General features: G+C 40.1%; 1 protein-coding gene across 3 annotated transcripts in view; it reads left to right on the top strand.

The window, feature by feature from the left end:
• Positions 1–18,667, top strand: part of anks1b (ankyrin repeat and sterile alpha motif domain containing 1B) — a 255,384-nt gene that overhangs the window by 61,854 nt on the left and 174,863 nt on the right. For all 3 annotated transcript variants that reach the window (XM_003444938.4, XM_005451590.4, XM_013271197.3), the window contains exons 2-3: positions 7,279–7,359; positions 11,227–11,383. In XM_003444938.4, the coding sequence (XP_003444986.1) occupies positions 7,279–7,359; positions 11,227–11,383 (238 nt within the window). The remainder of the gene's footprint in view (positions 1–7,278; positions 7,360–11,226; positions 11,384–18,667) is intronic.

Raw genomic sequence — 18,667 nt, 5'->3', positions numbered from 1 at the left:
GATTGCAGTCAGTGGAGGCCAAATTGCAATTGGCTGGTTGCCTTAGATTGCCTTAGATGCCCAAGGCAACCAGCTTGTTTCTGTAACTACTTGAAATTGCTACTTAAATAAAATAAATAAATAAATTCAATTACTTGGTAGCCACCGATTTATCTGATGTGATTTATCTGATTTAAAGAATGGTAGAATCCTTCTCCGCCATCACTGCCTGCTTCTTTTATGAGCATGGAGTAATGTGAAGGAAACAGGGTTCACTGTGTGTCCAAACAGCCTCCCTTCAAAACATTTAAGTGATCTTTACTTACTTTTTCCTATAGTATGCACAATTGCGGTCACTGACTGGTCATACATGAGCGTAAAAACGAATTTGTTTCTGCTTTTTTCTTTAAAGTAGCACCTCTCCCTCCACCCTCTCTCTGTATTTGCAGGGCACACATGTACTATACAGCTGCAAATGCATGCATTTTGTGCAGCTTACATAAACCCACTAAAGAAGTAAACTGGGGCCTCAGAAATTAAGCTGTATTAAAGATCGTGGGGCAAGATTTATTCTCTGTTCTCTCTCCAGAAATTCAATTTGCCTTTTGAGAATTTTCACACACTTTGCACTTTGATTCTCTCTCTGTGGTTAAGCTAATTTCATCTATGACACCACGCAAACTCAGTTATGTAAACCGGCGCATCTGCTACATTAGACATGCGTGAAAAGTAGCATATTCATACCCTAAAGCATCATGGGGGCTGGACTCTCTCTGTGCGAGTCGGTTTCAAACATCAAAGGCCAGTTCCAAAGAGAAGTTAATGCTCACATGTAAGAGTCTGTCTACGTGTGTGTATTTTTTATCATCCTACAGGTCATATCAGTTAGTGAGCTTCTGCAGCACTGCTATTAATCAGCAGGTATCTCTTCTGCTTCTTCTTCAAAACAGGATATGAAGCAAGCCCACTTCCTGTCTGACTTTATCTGCTGTGATGGCAAGTGCACCTCAGCGCATATTGGTTCCTTTTTTTATTTCCCCTGAAGTTATTGCTGTTGTTGAGTCCTCTCTTTCTGTTGAAACGCCCTTTGATTTTTCACTATATCAGGCGGCGTGAATTTCAACAGGCAGTTGGATTCAGTTGACTTAAATTCCCTCCTGCAAAGAAGAGGTTCCTTTTAAAAAGAATCCAGGACTACAAAGGTTTTCCCAGTTCCTTCGTTCCTTTTCCTTTGATGACAGTTTGCCGCTGTAGCCTGAACTTTGCTGCAGCGTGATGCCAGCTTCAGTATCAATATTGAGTGAGAACCAGCAAATGAAGGCTTTCGCTTCCGAGTTTGCATCCAGAATGGGAAATATCTTCCCACTTGAAAGACATTACATATTCTGTTTTTGAAATAACTGATAAGAAATGACATTTATAAAGAAGTGGAGACTAAATTTAGCTCTCACTTGTTGAGCAGCAGCTTTTTTTTAATTGCTCGAGGTATGTGTTGCTTTTCACCACATCCCCAATTAGCATCCAGTACATCAAGGTGAGCTTAAAAGAAAAGAAAATCATTTTGTAATGCCTAAACAGGCTTGGTGAAATGGAACTGCTTACTGTGCTGTACTCTCAAATTTTTGGCTATATCATGTCTGGGTAGTCCTCTGCAAAAGTGATGAACAGGGAGGGAGAAACTGTCAGGGTGTAACTAAAGAAGGGTTCAAACAGAGGGCAGCATTGCTCTGCCTGCGGGGAGGCCCGTCATGACGTTTGACCTCTTTACCTTTACTGCTTTGATCAAAAAGAAGATTTGGACCTTAAGGAGAACTTGATACAAAGGAGAAAACAGATCTGTCAGAAACAGGAAAACGCACTATTAAATTTTAATGTAAATGTGCAGCACAGGAGCAGTAGTTGCATGCAAACATGAATGCACACACAGCATTTCAACCCAGAGCTCCCCTTCACATCGCTGAGGTTAATTAGGTAGGACGTCATCTGCATATTTGACTAATCCGCCAAGAGTCTGCATTCCTGCAGCAGCACCTCTCCTCCATTATCTAATCGCAAGTCGTCTTCTAAATCTATTTAAGCTCTGCTGGCTCGGTTTATGCTTCTGGTGAAAGAACAGAAAACAATGGAGGAGTGACAGGGCATCAGACTGAGTTCGGGAATTTAGGTTGAACATGGAAGAGCAGAGCAGAACAGCTGTGATAAGAGACCTGGCCTCATTAGAAAGTGATTTACAAAGTTCAAGTTGTTATCCAGTGTGTGTGGCATTCATTTTCAAAAGGCACATCGCCTGCGTCTTGTACTTTTTGGCAGGGTTTACACATTAAATACACAAGTTCACAGGTTCTCTCACTGGGCAGCAGTGAATATAAATACATCTCTATCAATGGGGTTGAGACTCCTTCTCAGAGTTGAGGCCCTCGTGGAGCTTATGAAACACATCAAATATGCATGAGTTTTAAAATAAGTAATAGGACAAGAAAGAATAATATTGTAATCTGTCAGGCCTCTAACAGTTAGTCAGCTGTGGTTGTAGAGGTTGAGGGAATTCCCTTGATGGTCAAACTGCACATAATAACACTTTTTTCTAAGAGAATGCCAGACAAGAATATTATTACCTGCTCATCTACACATACACTGAAACAATATCATGTGTATTTAAACAGTGGCTTAAAGAAATGTCCATTTGCATGAAATGTGCAAAAAATATTGTTTTCTAAGTATGACTAATTATGTAACGGGTATGAAAAATTAAGAGCATTGTACACGTGGCATGGTTTTGATTATAGGTTTTCTCCAAGACACCACCCCGGGTGTTTAACAGAGGCCAAGGTCAGCTGATCCAAGCAACCTCAAGCATAGCGTAAACGAATAAATAACTACACATAACAAATATCATGGAAATCAGTTCAGAACCGCTCTTATAAATCAGGTACCAGTTGGACGCTAATTACATCACAATGTGCTGGCTGCCATTTAAGCCAACTTTTTTAACATGCAGGCTAGTCCAGTAGAGTCAATGGAGGTCCTGCATTGTTTGAATATACGAAATGAGACAGTAAACAGCTGGTGTCATCACCAATATTAATGTGGATAATAACTGTGAATAAAATGTTCCAGACAGGACTCGAGCTTGTGTCGATTGTGCCGTCAACCAACACCCTGTGTATTTGTTCTTCTCCACACTATCAAATGAGACTAAAGGGATATGTAAGTATATCAGAAGAGGAGCTTAAGGCGATACTTGTATCTTTAAAATATGATGAGAAGGGGGTCCTGACCAAGTGTTGGTATGTATCAAGTTGAGAGCAAGAATGTTAGGCTAAATTTCTTATGCAAGTTCTCGTTGACGTCCTTAGAAGAGCAATAGAAAGCATTCTAACAGGGAACATTACCAACTATTAAAAGATGTGCACAGACCAAGACCACAAGGCTTTGCAGCAGCTGATTAAATCTGCCCAGAACACCCCTGGCACCCTGCTATGTGTCTGCTCAGAGCCTAAAGCATACTAAAGTGTACTTCGATGCACACAGACCACAGCCTGTTCACCCTGCTGCCACCCAGCAACCCGCTGAACCACCAGACTTCAGAAGTTTCTTTCCTCGGGCTGTGAGATTATTGAATTCATCTGCCACGCCGCATCAAAATATAGCTTCAAAAATATAGCTTCAAAAATATATTTTTCTAATTTTATATTGCTTTTGTTTTTTTTGGCAGTGATATAAATGAGACGTCATTTGCAAGCTTCCTCAACATTGTGTGGCATAATAGTAAATACAAATACTGATTCTAAAACTTTGAAATGTAAAATTGATGAAATGTAAGCGACTGCAGGGAATCTGCAAAGGGGCAAAAAAAGCTCTAGAAGAGGCCAGAAAAACTATGCAGAGCAAAGAAGGGCTCTCTGTTGGCTTAAGACCAACCCTCAAATGCAAAAGGAACCCAGTAGTGTTACACATCGGCCATTGCTCTACAACCTGGAAGTGTGCCGTAAACAGAACACCTTGTTCGGCTCTGGCCTTTACAATGAGACTCACGCATGCTGCAAACAAGATTTCCTCATTCCCTCAAAAAGTGGCTACACAAATTAGTTTGTGCAGGTTTTTATGATGGTGATATGCCACGGTGTATGACTGCTGTGTTTTAGCGTTAATACGGCGAGTTTGGGAGTTTGTCATGCGGAAAATATCCACCACTTCCAGAGATTCCTTGTACTGCAGGGCTTAATGACTCAGTGTACGTGTTTGTTTTGGGGTAACACCAGTGGTAAATATCTGCGTGGGTGTTTCTGTGCTTTCAAGGTCTGTTCAAACCCAGTGAACCCACATTGGCAGCTTAGTGCTTGTTTTACTGGGATTAGAGTTAAATAAAGGAAATATGTGATAAAACATGATAAAAATGCTTCTTTTAATGAACAATGTACCTTTAACCAAAAAAAATGACATGTAACTACTAATTACACTCATTAGCCACATTAGCACACCCTGCTTTAGAGATTTAGAGATTTTGGGCCATACTGACATGATAGCGTCACACAGTTGCTGCATATTTGTTAACTGCACATCCATGATATAAATCTCCAGTTTCACCACATCCTAAAAGAGCTCTATATATGTAGACTGAGATCTGGTGACCGTGGAGTCCAATTGAGTACGGTGAACTGATTACCAAGTTCAAGAAGTTTGAGATGAATTGAGTCTTTTGACATGGTGTGTTATTCTTCCGGAAGCAGCCATAAGAAGATGGGCACCCTGTACACATAAATGAATGTCAGCAGCAATACTAAGAGGCTCAAACTATGCCAATAATCCATGCTTTCATGCTCTTTATGCCAAATTCTGACCCTGTTATTGGCATGTCGCAGCAGAAATCAGATCAGGAAACACTTTTCCAATTGTCTATTGTCCAGTTTTGGTGGTCCTGTGGAAACTGTGGTCTCAAACCAGTCTTTCCAGGACCAACAACTAGTCACATTCAGAGACATTTAAATCACCTTTCTTCCTCATTCTGATGCTCAGTTGAACTTCAGCAGGTTGTCTTGCCCATGTCTGTGTGTCTACATGCTACTGCAACGTGATTGGCTGGTTAGATATTTGTGCTAACAAGCAGTTGAACACATGTACTTATGTGAATGTAGAAACTGTAGGTATAGAAGCAGCTACACAACAAAACCACTACCTTGACAAAGCTGCTTGGCCTTTTGTTAAGCTGCAATCTGTCACCTTAAATTTTCCCAGCTGTTGTCGTGTTTAAAAAAATCACCCAAATGGTGTGACGACTACTCCAGAGAATTAAATGATGAAAGCTTGAATCTAATTTTTTTCTTGTCTCTCCCTCTTAGAAATATATCAAGTGTATTTATTAGGTTTTCAACGCAGTACAAATTTATCTGATTCATCTGAGACTTTTTTGCACATTTTTTGTGAGTCAAATCTGTCTACATTTATTTCAGAACAGAGTAGAAACTGGACTTAAACTCACTCTGTGTCTTTATCTCTACAGGCATTGAATTTAGGTTTTCCTCCTCTCTCCTCATTCGCTGTCAGTCGGCTCTTTTTAACAACCCACCGTGCTGGCTGGATAGGTCAGTGCTGGAAGGGGTCAGCAGAGCAGCATGATCGATATTCCCTCAAACACTCGCAGTGTGCACTGATCAGCTGAACCATTAGGAACAAGCCTTGCTGTATCTCTTTTTTCTCTCTGATCTTCTGCCTCACGATCTCTTTGTTATATACTACTTGTCTGTGTGTGTGTGTACCGCATTAAGAGCAAATAGATTATCATTCAATTCAGCACTGAATTCAGAGGAAATAAGACTGCCTAGTCGTGCACTTTGTTCTGTTAGTGTGCGTATGTGTGCATGTGCAGCCAGCCCTTAATAGCATTTTTAATTCACGTTTAGTTGTGTCTCTGTGTGCGCAGCCGTTGCATAATGCCCCTGACCTTGATCATTGTGTTTATGTCTGTCAAAACCCAGTGAATGTTCTGCTGTTGCTGCTTTACTCCAGTGTCTCCAAGGAGAAAATTCCTCATGAGATACACAATCTGTCTGTGAGAGTGAAAGTAGAAGTGAAATTTGAATGCTTTCTTTAAAAAAATAGAAAGAAAGAAATAATATTTATTTTCAATTAGATTTCGCTACAGGAAGGATTCCTTTGGTTCCCTACAGATATGATCAATGAAATAAAAGGAATTAAGAGTTAAAGTGCAGCTTTTATATTGTACAGCGAATCTTCTAAGGAAGCATTGATTTTTTTTTTTTATCCTTCATTTCAGGATGCACATATGCCAAAATCAATAAGAGGGAGACACAGGGTTATAGAGGTTATAGGGTGGTGTGACTAGATACATGTTTTTGGCAATTAGATACATAAAACCAGTAAGATTTAGAGCTGTGTGTGTGTGTGTGTGTGTGTGTGTGTGTGTGTGTGTGTGTGTGTGTGTGTGTGTAATAAAAAAGGCTCAGCAGTCACTTTTAGAAGTTTCTCAATTCAGCTTTTCAGCTAAGATTTGCTCAGGCTAGAATTGAGCTAATTAGTACTTCTCTCACTTGTACGAGTTCATTTGAAAAAGAGAGGTCATATAATTATAGCCCCGGGAAAACCCTGAGCTGTAAGTAGATTTTAATGTTTGTGTGTCATCTGTATACGGGTGTATTTCAGTGCGTGTTCAGCCTCTGTGGAGCTGGTTATCCTCGTAACTTTCTGTCTTTGTGTAATTTTATTTGCATGCTCAGCCGTTTCTCGAATACAAGAATTGACCTCCTTCGCTCCCATTATTTGCAAGTGTGACGAAGCAGAACTTAAGATCTCCTCACTGTTGCCTCCAAATGAGAAATTACACTCCTCACCCTGGGACCCTTACATAATAAAGCTAGATTATTTTGTGTGAAGAAAAGCGCAGTATGAAAACAAACTAATAAACACACTATTACACAAAGAAACCGCTCTGTAAAACAACGCCTGTAAGACTTCATATGTAATTTACTTGGGGAAAAAGTGTCACTAAACATTTTAAAATGAGCAATCTGTGTTCTGAAGGGCATTTTTCTCAAGAAAACACCACAAGCCACTTTCCACCTGTCCTTGCTTTCCATGCTTGACACATTTGAGGAATGTGAATCCTAATTGGTCGGGACTGGCTTGTCATTTCCTGCTTCTAAACTAAAAGAGACTGTCGCAGCTGGTAGCACACTTACACCAGCTGATGAAATAAAGGTGGTAAATCTGTACAACTAAAAGCAGTCATAAACGTGTGTGTGTGTGTGCGTTGATTAATTGTGGCATTTCTCTGTTCCACAGCATGTGGAAGGGCCTGAACGTGAACTGCACAGACAGCTCAGGATACACACCCTTACACCATGCATCACTCAACGGACACAGGTAAGCCTGCTAATGAGTGTTTCTGTCACTCTATTTCTGCTGGATATAAATTAGTTATAAATGCAAGTGCTACTCAGTGCACTGGAAACAAATTGTTCTGTTCTTTCTACGCTGTAGAGCTGAAGCTAAGTATTATTTTCCATTGTCAGCAAATCTCTAATTATCAGGATTTTTATGTTTGCATGCAAATAAATGCGGGACACAGAGATATCTTTGGATTGGTTTCTTTAAAAAAGTGTGACAGTTTGTTCTACAGATTGCACTCTTTGATTTTTCTATTCTTAAAAAAAAAAGTGTCATTCTGTGCAAATAAATAAATATATAAATAAATTACCACAACCAAAGGAAGAGAATCTAAAAGAAGTCAGAATGTCATAAATTTTATTCAGTTGTTTTCACATTTCTGCTGTGACATGATGAGAGGCCATGGTACTGTGCTTATATCATGAGTCAGTGTAAACTGATTTTGAACGGGCCTTTTTCTAAGTTGCTGGATAAACCTGCAGGGAGGAGTCTTAACTGTGAACACATCCTATTAACTTGATATGGTAGTTACACATCCAGGGGCCTGTTGCAGTAAACAACTAAACTAGTTGTGTACTACTTTTAATTCCAGAAATTGTGTTTTAAACTTGAAGACCATAACTGAAGTGAGAAATTATGTGGTCCTGACATGCTTGCTGGGAGGTTTCCTCCTTTCCTGCTGCTCCTGAACCTGATGTCTGACACAAAGTTTCATTTCTTCATTTATACAGTCAATATCAAAGCACATAATGAAAAATGTTGATCTGCTGAGTTAAAAGTTGGTACAAACACGGTACAATGCACTGTATGGACCAAAGGTACTGGACCACCTGCACATTGCACCTGCAGGAGCAGCTCGGCCATGTAAACCCATGCCTTGAAGCTCCCAGCACACAATTCATGTGCTGATATTAATGCCACTTCATGACTGAGCTGCTGTGGTTCCAGTTTGCGATAAAAGCACTTACAGTTACACCTATGAGGGAAATTTATTGCAACAATGCCATCCCATTGCCGTACCACACTAGAATTCATTGTGCTCTTTAGAATGACACTGCTGCAGTCCGACAAGCATATAATTGTGTACAAAGATCGAACATAAAGAAGGGATACGGGAGCCTCTGCAAACACTAACAAAAGTGGAAGAAGACCATGAACAAACCACACAATGAGCCGTCAGATTGAGGCTTCCCCCCTAAAGTCATATGAGCAAATCTAATGTAATCTAATGTGGTGATGTAGACGAGGGAGAGGGAAAGGTACCACTGCTTGCTCCTCCTGCCCTGGCTTTACATGCATGCGGTGAGCCTTCAGCAACCAATCATCACCAGGTGTAATTCAGAGAAAAGAGCAGGGTGAAAACTTGTAACACTATTGGTGGTCCAATAGTTTTGTCCATATGTTTGATATTAGCCCACTATATTTATCATGACATTAAAATAACTCTCGGGACATTAGGACAGCTGTCAGGTTGCCAGTCATTTCCTCTGCACTGAAACATTTGCTATATATATTTGCTATTGTTTAAATAAAGCTGATTCACACATTGGCGCTGATCTGTGATCCTGTGAACCTGATTGAACATTCCTGTTGTAGTTTGCATCATGACTTAAGGACTGTTTGGACTAGACTAAATGTATTTTGAAAGCATGTTTGCCTGCTACAGATTGCTTTAATGTGTTCAGAAATACTTATACGTCTTGAAATATAAGCACAGAATGCTGTCACGCAACATTTCTGGCTGTAAAACTGAAGATATTATGGACTGCTTTGTTCATGGGATTTCACATAGAGATTTGATGCTTAATACATTTGATTATAGAGGCTTTAAATCAAAGTTAGAAGTTAGTGCATAACTAATTGCTGTTTTTTTTTAAGCATCTTTAGATTAAGTGAAATAAAAACACACACTGAAAACAATATTTTGTGCAGTAAAATTAGTTGCCTACAGTCGGAAATTCAAAATTCCTACATAATTTCCGTCCGAACTGTACAGTATGTGAATGATTTGAGTGTCTACAGCTGCACAGAACTACAGTGCAGCTCCCTTTCTTCACCTGGTCCTGCTGAGAAATCCGTTACACACTCTGGATTAGCTGTGAGCCTGACTGCTATCCCGGTTTGGCGGAACTGAAGGATTAGCACCGTGTTTTGGGGGCAATTATGTGGATTTCCTCCTTCAGATCAACGGGGAAAGGAGGAGGGAAGTGAGGGAAAGAGAAATGCACCCTCACAGTGAAAATTAGGCCGCCAACAAAAAGCTTCAGAGTGATTTAGCATTTAGGTGGGAAAGTGAAAAGAGAGAAGGAAGAGGACTTGGCAACAGGCAGAGCTGTTTTCAGAGAGTTGTTCTTCAGGCTGGGTTTGAATTGAATTTTTAAAGATCACAACTTTAACTCACTGCATTCTTTTTTGATGACATCAAAGGTGCTTTGGTGATAAATACATATTTTTCATCCGTACGCCATCCTTGTTTGAACTGTTCCTTAAACTGAAATGAAATTATAAGAAGATATAATAAACTACAGAAATAAGTAAGTAAGTAGTTCATTAAGCAGCACAGAGCTGCTTCATTGTGCTCTCCTGAGAGAGGTTTTGCCCTTCTGTCTCCTCTGTTGCTCCCTCCTGACATTTTCAATGCAAATCAAGCACTTCGCCTTGCCTCTTCAGCTGGAGTCTCCCTAATATAAAACACTATCACTGACATTACTACTCAGCAGCAGCTAAATGGGTTTTTTTTAGCCCAATCCAACTCTGTGATTTGCTGCTTTATGAATTTGTGTACTGCTTCATTTATCAGGAGCAGCAAAGCAGCAATGCTGTTCTCTGTAGCTGTACTTTTTCCAGTGCCTCCTGCAGCGAGCTTCCTGTAAATCCATCAGAACTCAAGGCTTTGTTTAACTAGGGTTTAGTAGGAAGTGCAAGTTTATTATCACATAAGGCGGATAAAAACCTGCATAAAAGATGATCTACTGCAGGAAGAAACACAATAAATACCACCATGGCGGAACAGCGAAATTAAGATTGTGTAGCTACAATATGAGAAAAGTTCATTACGATACAGCCATGTTTATTGAGCCTGTTTTAATTGTAAAAGTGTCAAAGTGACCCACGATTTGTAGGCGTAGCTTTATTTCATTTCTTGCACATTCAGTTTTGAAGTGCAGAATTTGCATTAAAAAAAAGAAGCACCTCATATATACTACTGTCCTTGAGTTTGTTCCCCCGAAAACAAACAGCCTTACTGCTGAGTCAACTTAGATAAAGTATTACTTAAAGAAGAGAAAGGATGACTTTTTTAGACTGAAGCAAATATTACAAAGATGAAAATGGCAAAAAAGAGAAAAAATTATTGTTAAATGGAAAAAAGGCATTTATCTGTAGAGCTCGAACGTTTTAGTATAGCTGAACATTTGAAGGTGAACATGCAGCATTTATGTTTCCATCTACACAGCCTGAAGATTATTATAATAAAATCATTTATTTAGCCAGTTGTTACCAAGGTCTTAGTGAGTTATACAAGTACTTTTTGTTTTTATATATAGTCAGTAAAAACTTCACTCTCTGAAAGTAGCATGTTTTGCTAGGTGGTATCTGTGCACTGCTAAAGGATTCGAGTACTTCTTCCACCACTAAAAATGATTAATTGGCCAATATGACGAAGAGATTCATTGCAAATTATGTTCCAAAGTGAAAAGTGCTAAAAAAGAATGTCAAATAAAGTTGACTGCTTACCATCATGTGGATTTTGTAGCACCTGGCTGCCTTAACTTCCTAACTGTCTGTTCTTCCACTTGTTCCTCTGTCAATGTATTGATATCTGTGTACCTGCTTCTCTCTCAGGGAGGTGGTGCTGAAACTGCTCCAGTTTGAGGCATCCACAAATGTGTCTGACAGCAAAGGTTGCTTCCCGCTGCACCTGGCTGCCTGGAGGGGAGATGTAGACATCGTCCGTATCCTCATCCACCACGGCCCATCCCACTGCCGTGTCAACCAACAGGTAAACACGCAATAATCCCTTCATCATCTTCTTAAGAAACTTCACCTTCGGTGTCACCTTAAAGTCTAGCTTTTGTTTGAGCTCCGTTATGTCTCTCCTCGGTCCAACAAAAGGCTACAGGCTCATTCCACTGTAGGCCTAGAGGTCATGCTAATAAAAAAGTGATTTCTCAGGTGTCCTTTAATCAGACGGCAGGCTTTAGCTTGTGGTTCTTTGTCTTCAAAATAAAAGTACATGTGGTTCTGCGATGCTGTTTCATGTTCTTGTAATGAATGTTAATTGACTGGACTCAACACAGCAAACATAAAATCTATTGATTGTGCTACTACAGGTCAGAATAGCTACTTTGCCATTTTTTGCATTGCTTTGTATTGCAGAATCTTTTAGCGGTCCATTCCTTACTTTTTAAAATGGGTTTTTATTTGTAAAGAGAGGCAGGGTGAGATGGTTTGGGCATGTGCAGAGGATGGATACTGGATATTCTGGGAAATGGATGTTGAATTTGAAGCTGCCTGGAGGAGGATAGAAGGAAGCCCACAAAGAAGCCTTATGGATGTCGTGAAGGAGGAGATGCAGAGGGTTGGTGTGACAGAGGAGGGATAAGGTGAAATGGAGGCAGATAATCTGCTGTGGTGACCCATAGAGAATTCAGAATTCAGAACAAGAGAATTTGGCCGGCATATCCACCAGCTACACTGGAAGCCTTGGATTATTTGGCTTTTTCATCAGAGGCTAAGTCAGTCCAGACTAAGTTGGACTAGTTCCCCATACTGACAATCTGTACTCAGATATGGAGAAGGGACTCTTGTGTCAAGGCCAATAAACCTCTGTTGCACTTTTAAAGAAAGTGATCTATATTTGCACTAAGATCTAATGGATTTTTTTCTTTGCTCATGCACCACCTCTCCCTGTTTCCTGAAGCAAAATGCACGCAAGTGTTTTTGAAATCGCTGCAGAACTATTACGTTGCTCTTCCTGAACAAGGACGTCCTCTTCCACTAAAATAAAGTCCTTTAGCCGGATTTCCCGGGGCATGTAAACCAGTGCCGCCGCTGGTCGTCTCATTACGACTTCTGTCCAACAGAGCCGATCCTTTACATTTTGCAGAGATCTCTCTCTGACAGCCTGGTGAGCGTTTCAGCTCCGGGAGCATTCAGCCTGCCTCTGCTGTCATTCCTTATCAGCAAAAATGACCTTCTTCTCCTGCCTCACTCTTATTCTGTCTATCTTCGCCGGCAGCATATTGGTGATGTCACGGCTCGCTGATGCGCTGCATCTGAAGATAAGGAAACAAAACACAGGAAGCTGTTTAATCAGAAGTGTTGGCAAAAATGTAAATACCCGAGATATTTCTTTAAAAAAAATCAAATCAAATCCCACACTTGCCGATGGCATAGTAATGGACCTCGCTGGCTATCAGAGCGTTATTTACTCTGCCTAATAAGCACAATTTCCTCTGTCACCATTAGCCAGATTGTTTCCCCGTGAGAGTAGTTAGAACCTAATTGTTTGCTGTGATAAATGATGTCCTTTCCCCGTGAAATGAAGAGGTTCGTCAGCAAGTGGACACGGGTAATTTTCTCTTTTACCTTGTCAATGATTTGTTGAGCTGAGCGAGCTGCTGTGCGGTCAGCGTGGACACACACTGAGTGGAAGCTGCTGATGGTGAGAGTACTGTGGACGGGTGCTGACTTCTTGGCATTGTTTGACTGCGCTCTTGTACCTCTTATTAAATACATACACAGTGAAAAACAATCCACTTATCTATGGGTTCATGTTTTCAAGCACATTTATTTAATGGTTTCTTAAATTTCCTGGAATTTCGTCAGCAAACCCCCAAAGCAGCAGCGGCTTCTCTTTCTTTGCTCTTTATATGTGGGAGGCCAGAGTGGGTTTCTATGAGAAGTAATCCAGTCCAGCAGACAAAGTTAACAGAAGAGAGATTATGTTTATTGTGTCCGTATTTGGTGCATAGTGCAAATAAAAACCCAAAGATTATGAATTTTATATGCTGCGAGCATAGCTCTGGCTCCACTGCAGCTGAAGAACCAGATGATGACAAAATATTATTGAACTCTCAAGCAAAATAGTTCTGAGCACGCAGTGATGTGTAGACTATTGAGTTTAATTGAAAATGACTTTAATATAAATGAGTAATGTAATTTGTGGCATGTTTGGAAGAGATGCTCTTGATACTGAGCTGATAACCTGTGCAAATAATTTCCCCCTTTTTTCTGGCCCTAAAACCCAAACATAAGAAATTAGTTGACACTGTATCTACAGATGTGTTCTCCAGAGGAGGGATTCCCAAATGATATGCTGTGAGGCATGCGATTTTTGCGACGACCATGCATTATGTTTTCTAACACAGCTGCACAGAAAATGAAAAATGAATTCTGTATAAGTGTTTTTTGTACTCATTTGCCCTAAAAGAAAATCCTTCATAAACCAATGTTGCTTTTGTAAAAATGTTTTAAGGATTAAGTTATTACTTGGAACCAAATAGTGTTTCAATAGTGAGACTTTCTTCCCTTTTTTGCAATACTAACACGGTGCCAAAACAGCTAAGGATGCACTCTGTAAGCAAACATCCCTCCTGATAAAAAGCTCATGTCCTTCAAAGGAGGGCTGGATCTGAACTGGAGGTGGAAAATCTGTCTGCTGTGTTGTGAAACTGTCTGGTGGTTGAACTATAAGCGAGTGAGTGGGGATACTCTTGCAAACAAAAAGAAAGAAAAGTTGTGGCTACCATGTCAGGTCCAGTTTCCACAAATGTGCTTTTCTCTGACAATGCAATTAGAAGAAGCATGTCAGACAATGTGGGCGATATTTTGCACAGGTGTGAGTAAAGGTGTGTCTTGACATTTTTGCTTGTCCTTAACTAAACTGAGACTTGCTTGTGTCTATAAATAAAGTCGCTCATTACCGTTATCTCCTGCTACCTTTTCCACACTCCTGTCATCTTTTGTGACTTTATGTAAGAAAATGAGCACAGAAGTTGAGTTTGTAGATCAGTAAAATCTGCTGCACTGTAAATGCAAAAGCATGAATGTTGGGTTAACTGGCAATTAAAAATCAGCCATAGTTGTGGATGTGAGTGTGAATGGATGTGTGTCCCTCTGTGATAGACTGGCGACCACTGACCAGTAGGCCTTTCAACCCATGATAGGGATCCTGTGACCCTGAATTTGATAACAGAAAGAAAATGGACAAATGTTTCTTGGTGTATATGTATAAATATTTAGGGACAGAAAATGTGAATGTGTTTTATAATCGTACAGAATATTTCCAGTTTATCTTTGAAAAAAACCTGTAACATTTTACCTGAGAGGTAGCAAGCTGTCATACACTCCTAATTTAAGAGCGCTCTCATTTAATCATCTAATTACACTGATCACCTTTCTCTGTAACACTCTTCATATGCTATATCTCACTTTGATGCTTGTCATCAGCTCCCATCCTCCTCTGTGTGTGATAAGCTGTTACATTAAAAAAGATAAACACACTACGCTCACACTTTTATGAACACTGTTATTTTAGTGCTCTTTAGTGTCCTTAAAGGTGTTAGTTTTCTCCTAAGCACTCAGGTTTGCAAACACTAAAAACTGAAAATGTGGTACTTGTGCATTTTTATTTGTGTATTTTATATATATATTTTTTATATGTATGCTGCATGTTTGTACAGTATTCTTGTTGTTATATCACCGCGAGGGTACAGCTGTTTTCAGGTTGCAAGCATAAATCAGTGGGTAAGATTTATTTAGTGTTGGTGTGTTTACGATGCCTAAGCTCCATATTTCCCCGCTGTCTGTCGTGTCTGCAGTAGAGAGCAGGGCTTGCATACATTAGTCAGGGTGATGTAGTGAGTCTCACGCACACTCACACCCATCATCGAGACGTACAGCAGCAAGCCATTGGCTGCACATTACCCCATTCTCAACAATATTACTCTGCCCACACACACACCATTGCTCGTGTCAGAGGTTGAGTATTTATGTGTGCGCGTGCTTAGTTTTATAGGCTCGCTCTGGTGGCACAGTATTTGCCTTAATATGATCTTTTTTTTTCTTACAAGAGAAAAGGAAACTCAACATTTGTGCTTGCTTTTGTGCATGAAGTGACAAATGGTGACAGGAGTGTGGAAAAGGTAGCAGGAGAGAACTGCAATGAGTGCGAAAGGTCCTGAGAGTGTAAAGAAAGAGATGGGAGGTTGACAAAAATCGAGCTAGGGGAAGCGTGTAGGTGGGCCAGTTCCACTCTGCAGCCAGCAGAAGATTATTCGAGGTTAGTGGGTGTTATTAGTTGGCGGTAAACCAGTTCCAGCCCACTGTTTATTGTCTAATTGGTCCCAGTAGTTCCCATTCACAGCTGCTTTTGTTTATTGCGGGAGCGTGTGTGCACGAGAGAGGTAGAAGCCGCCTGACTGGAGGAGATGATTATACATGCCGTGTTGGTGCGTGTTTATGCGTGTATGTGTGAAAGACAGTGAGACAGTGATTGATGGCGAGAGATTGTTTGTTTGCTCAAAGCTTGCACTCGGATTGCAAGGCCAAATGCATGTTTTGACGACTAACACGTGGCTGCTTGTGATCTCTTTCTCCCACTGAGACTGACTCAGATCAGCGGCTGGGTGATTGAATAGAAGACAAGTCAGGAGTTTAATTTCATTTTATTTCGTTTGTTTTTATGATGGAGAAGGGAAGAGTAAGGACCAGGTGTTACACCTGGCTTGTTCAGGACATTTTAGCGGGTCAACAATGCCAAAATACACATGGCTAAATCAAAGAATAGATGCATTTAACCAAAAAGTCCAAGGAGAAACTAGTTGCCTGAAAGGCGAGAGGGAGAATATTGTCAGTGGAAATCTCGTATACACCCAGGCAGGTGAAAAGGTGCTCCATGAGGTACAGTACTGTGCAAAAGTCTTGAGCTAGCCGCTATATGTTTGTATTCTTCTTCCAAGGAGACTTTCTTGTAATCTTTTAAAAGTGATCTCAGGCAATAGTTCTTTCTGAAGGTCATTCAAGTTTTTCTTTTGACATTTTCACTCATTGTCAGTCTTGGAAGAGACTTGCAAACCTGACGATTATCAGAGGAAAGTTTTGTTTGTTTGTTAACCCCACTTATAACAGGCAACCTAACAACTTAGACCAATTTAAAATTGTACTTTGCTACTAGCAGCCCGTCGCAAAAACATATAATTTATTCCTGGTTTTTTTTCAGTCAAATCTACAAAAGAAAGCTAAAGATGACACAGTTTGACAGGCATAAAATCTTACTTATGCACCATCAAAACAAGACAATTTCCAAAGAGCTGTAAATGAAAAAATTTGAGCCAGTGGTGTTGGCAAATCTGTGAAAAGTGATGGAATTATGAACACAGAAAAGTACCATCAGATTTTGATCCACCATGAAATACCATCTGGAAAGCATCTAATTGGTGACAGCTTCATTTCTCAGCATGACAATGATCCCAAACACACTGCCAATGCAGTAAAAACCTACCTGGATAGAAACACACAATGGACTGGCCTCCCCAGAGCACTGATCTTGACATTTTTGAAGCAGGATGGGATCATCTAGTCAGAGAATGGAACCAAAGGCTGCGGATAACCAGATGAGAGCTTTTATGTTTTCCAAGAAGTATTCCCAAAGACTGCTTAAAGAAATTACAAGTAAGCTTGTCTGAAAGACTTCAGGCTGTGTTGAAGAACAAAGGTGTTCATAGCAAATATTGACTTTTAAGCTTGTTAGAATTGTTAAAGCTGTGTTTTTGCTTGTATTTCCATGTATGTTTACACATATTTCAATACATTCCTGCACCTGCTTCTCATTGTCCTAGCAAAATATAAAGACATGAGGAGTTTGTGTAAGACTGACTGTACTGTAGCAGTGGGTTTGGAGCTTTCCATCCTCATGGACACAGAAAATGTTTCCCCTCCTCCATCAAGGAAGCTCTTCCGATTCCTTAAATGCAAATCAGGAAGATGAGAAGTGGGAAGAGTGGGGATTTCTTGATGACCTAAGAGTGAAGCATCAAAGGGGTATCTTACTGTATATGGATGTCTTTTAAAAACATGTCGTTGCTGCACCTTTACATGTGAGGCGGTTAATTCTCACGGTGTTCACACTGGACGGAAAGTCAGCCACATGCAGTGTAAAGCATGATCATCCTGTGTGTGATGAATCTAGTTATCATAACTGTAATGTGTTGGGACCATACACGGAGCAAAAGCAGGTATGTGTTGTGCAAATAACATTAATGCAGGTAAAAAAAATGATCCAAGGAATCATGCAAAAACACTGATCTGTACATAAATTACAAGCTTTAAATTAACTGCTGATAATTATTTTAACAATTTTAAATATCTAATGACTGTATTTAAGTTTTATAGGCCTAAAAGAGATTTTCATAATTGCCTATCTATAAAAGATAGGCTGCTGTAAAGCTCTGAAATTGAAAGGTCATTTCAGTGGGTTTTACATGTGGTACAGCTTTCATTTCATTTTCACTTTTCATTTATTTAACAGGGTTGTGATTAACACTAAACTGTATTTAAAAACCAGATCTAAAGGCTGCAAACTTCAGCTACTGCCATTTGTAAAATACTGTAAAGAATGATGGCAGTGAACAAAGCCAGTACAGACTCATGACCTATGAATTGGTGCATCTCTGCATGAACCGGTAAGAAAACAGATACCACCACATTTTTAAAAACATTAATCAATGTTGCATATTTTTTGCAGAAAGTTCTATAATTCTATCATATATTGGACCATGACAGCCCGGCAGCTCCAGCCTGAAACAAGCATTTTTACAGTGGCTCCTTTCCTTTGCCTATAAGCCACCTTTCTTCTGATTGACTGCCTATATCTGTGTCTGTGCTCACAGCTGGAGCTGTGCACCCAGGACAACCATAGGGACAACCTCTCTCTTACATCATACAGAACCAAGTGCAGAAAAAATATGCAAATATAAATGTTATCCTGAAGCCTGAGGTTTTGGCTTCAGTCTGTTTTGGAAGCTGTAAATATCAAAATAGGATGTGACTGGGTTTAACAAAATTTTATTTTCTTAATCGGCGAGCAGAAAACTCCTCTTCAAATTGTTGTAGTATTGCTGTATTGTTGATGAAATGTGAGGGAAATTTGAACAGGATTTTTGGCTCCAGTTACTGACCAATCCTGACGCTTTTTACTCCAACGCACCTGCACAGATAAAAGCTGGCCTGTAAATTTTGCTGGGTGTGTATCCTGACAGTATGGGGGGGTAGTGGTGTCCTG

This window comes from Oreochromis niloticus, linkage group LG17 (genome assembly GCF_001858045.2).
Source record: "Oreochromis niloticus isolate F11D_XX linkage group LG17, O_niloticus_UMD_NMBU, whole genome shotgun sequence".
In the NCBI taxonomy this organism is placed as follows: domain Eukaryota; kingdom Metazoa; phylum Chordata; class Actinopteri; order Cichliformes; family Cichlidae; genus Oreochromis; species Oreochromis niloticus.
Note: the sequence above shows the minus strand (reverse complement) of the source record. Positions and strands in the feature narration are given on the sequence as shown.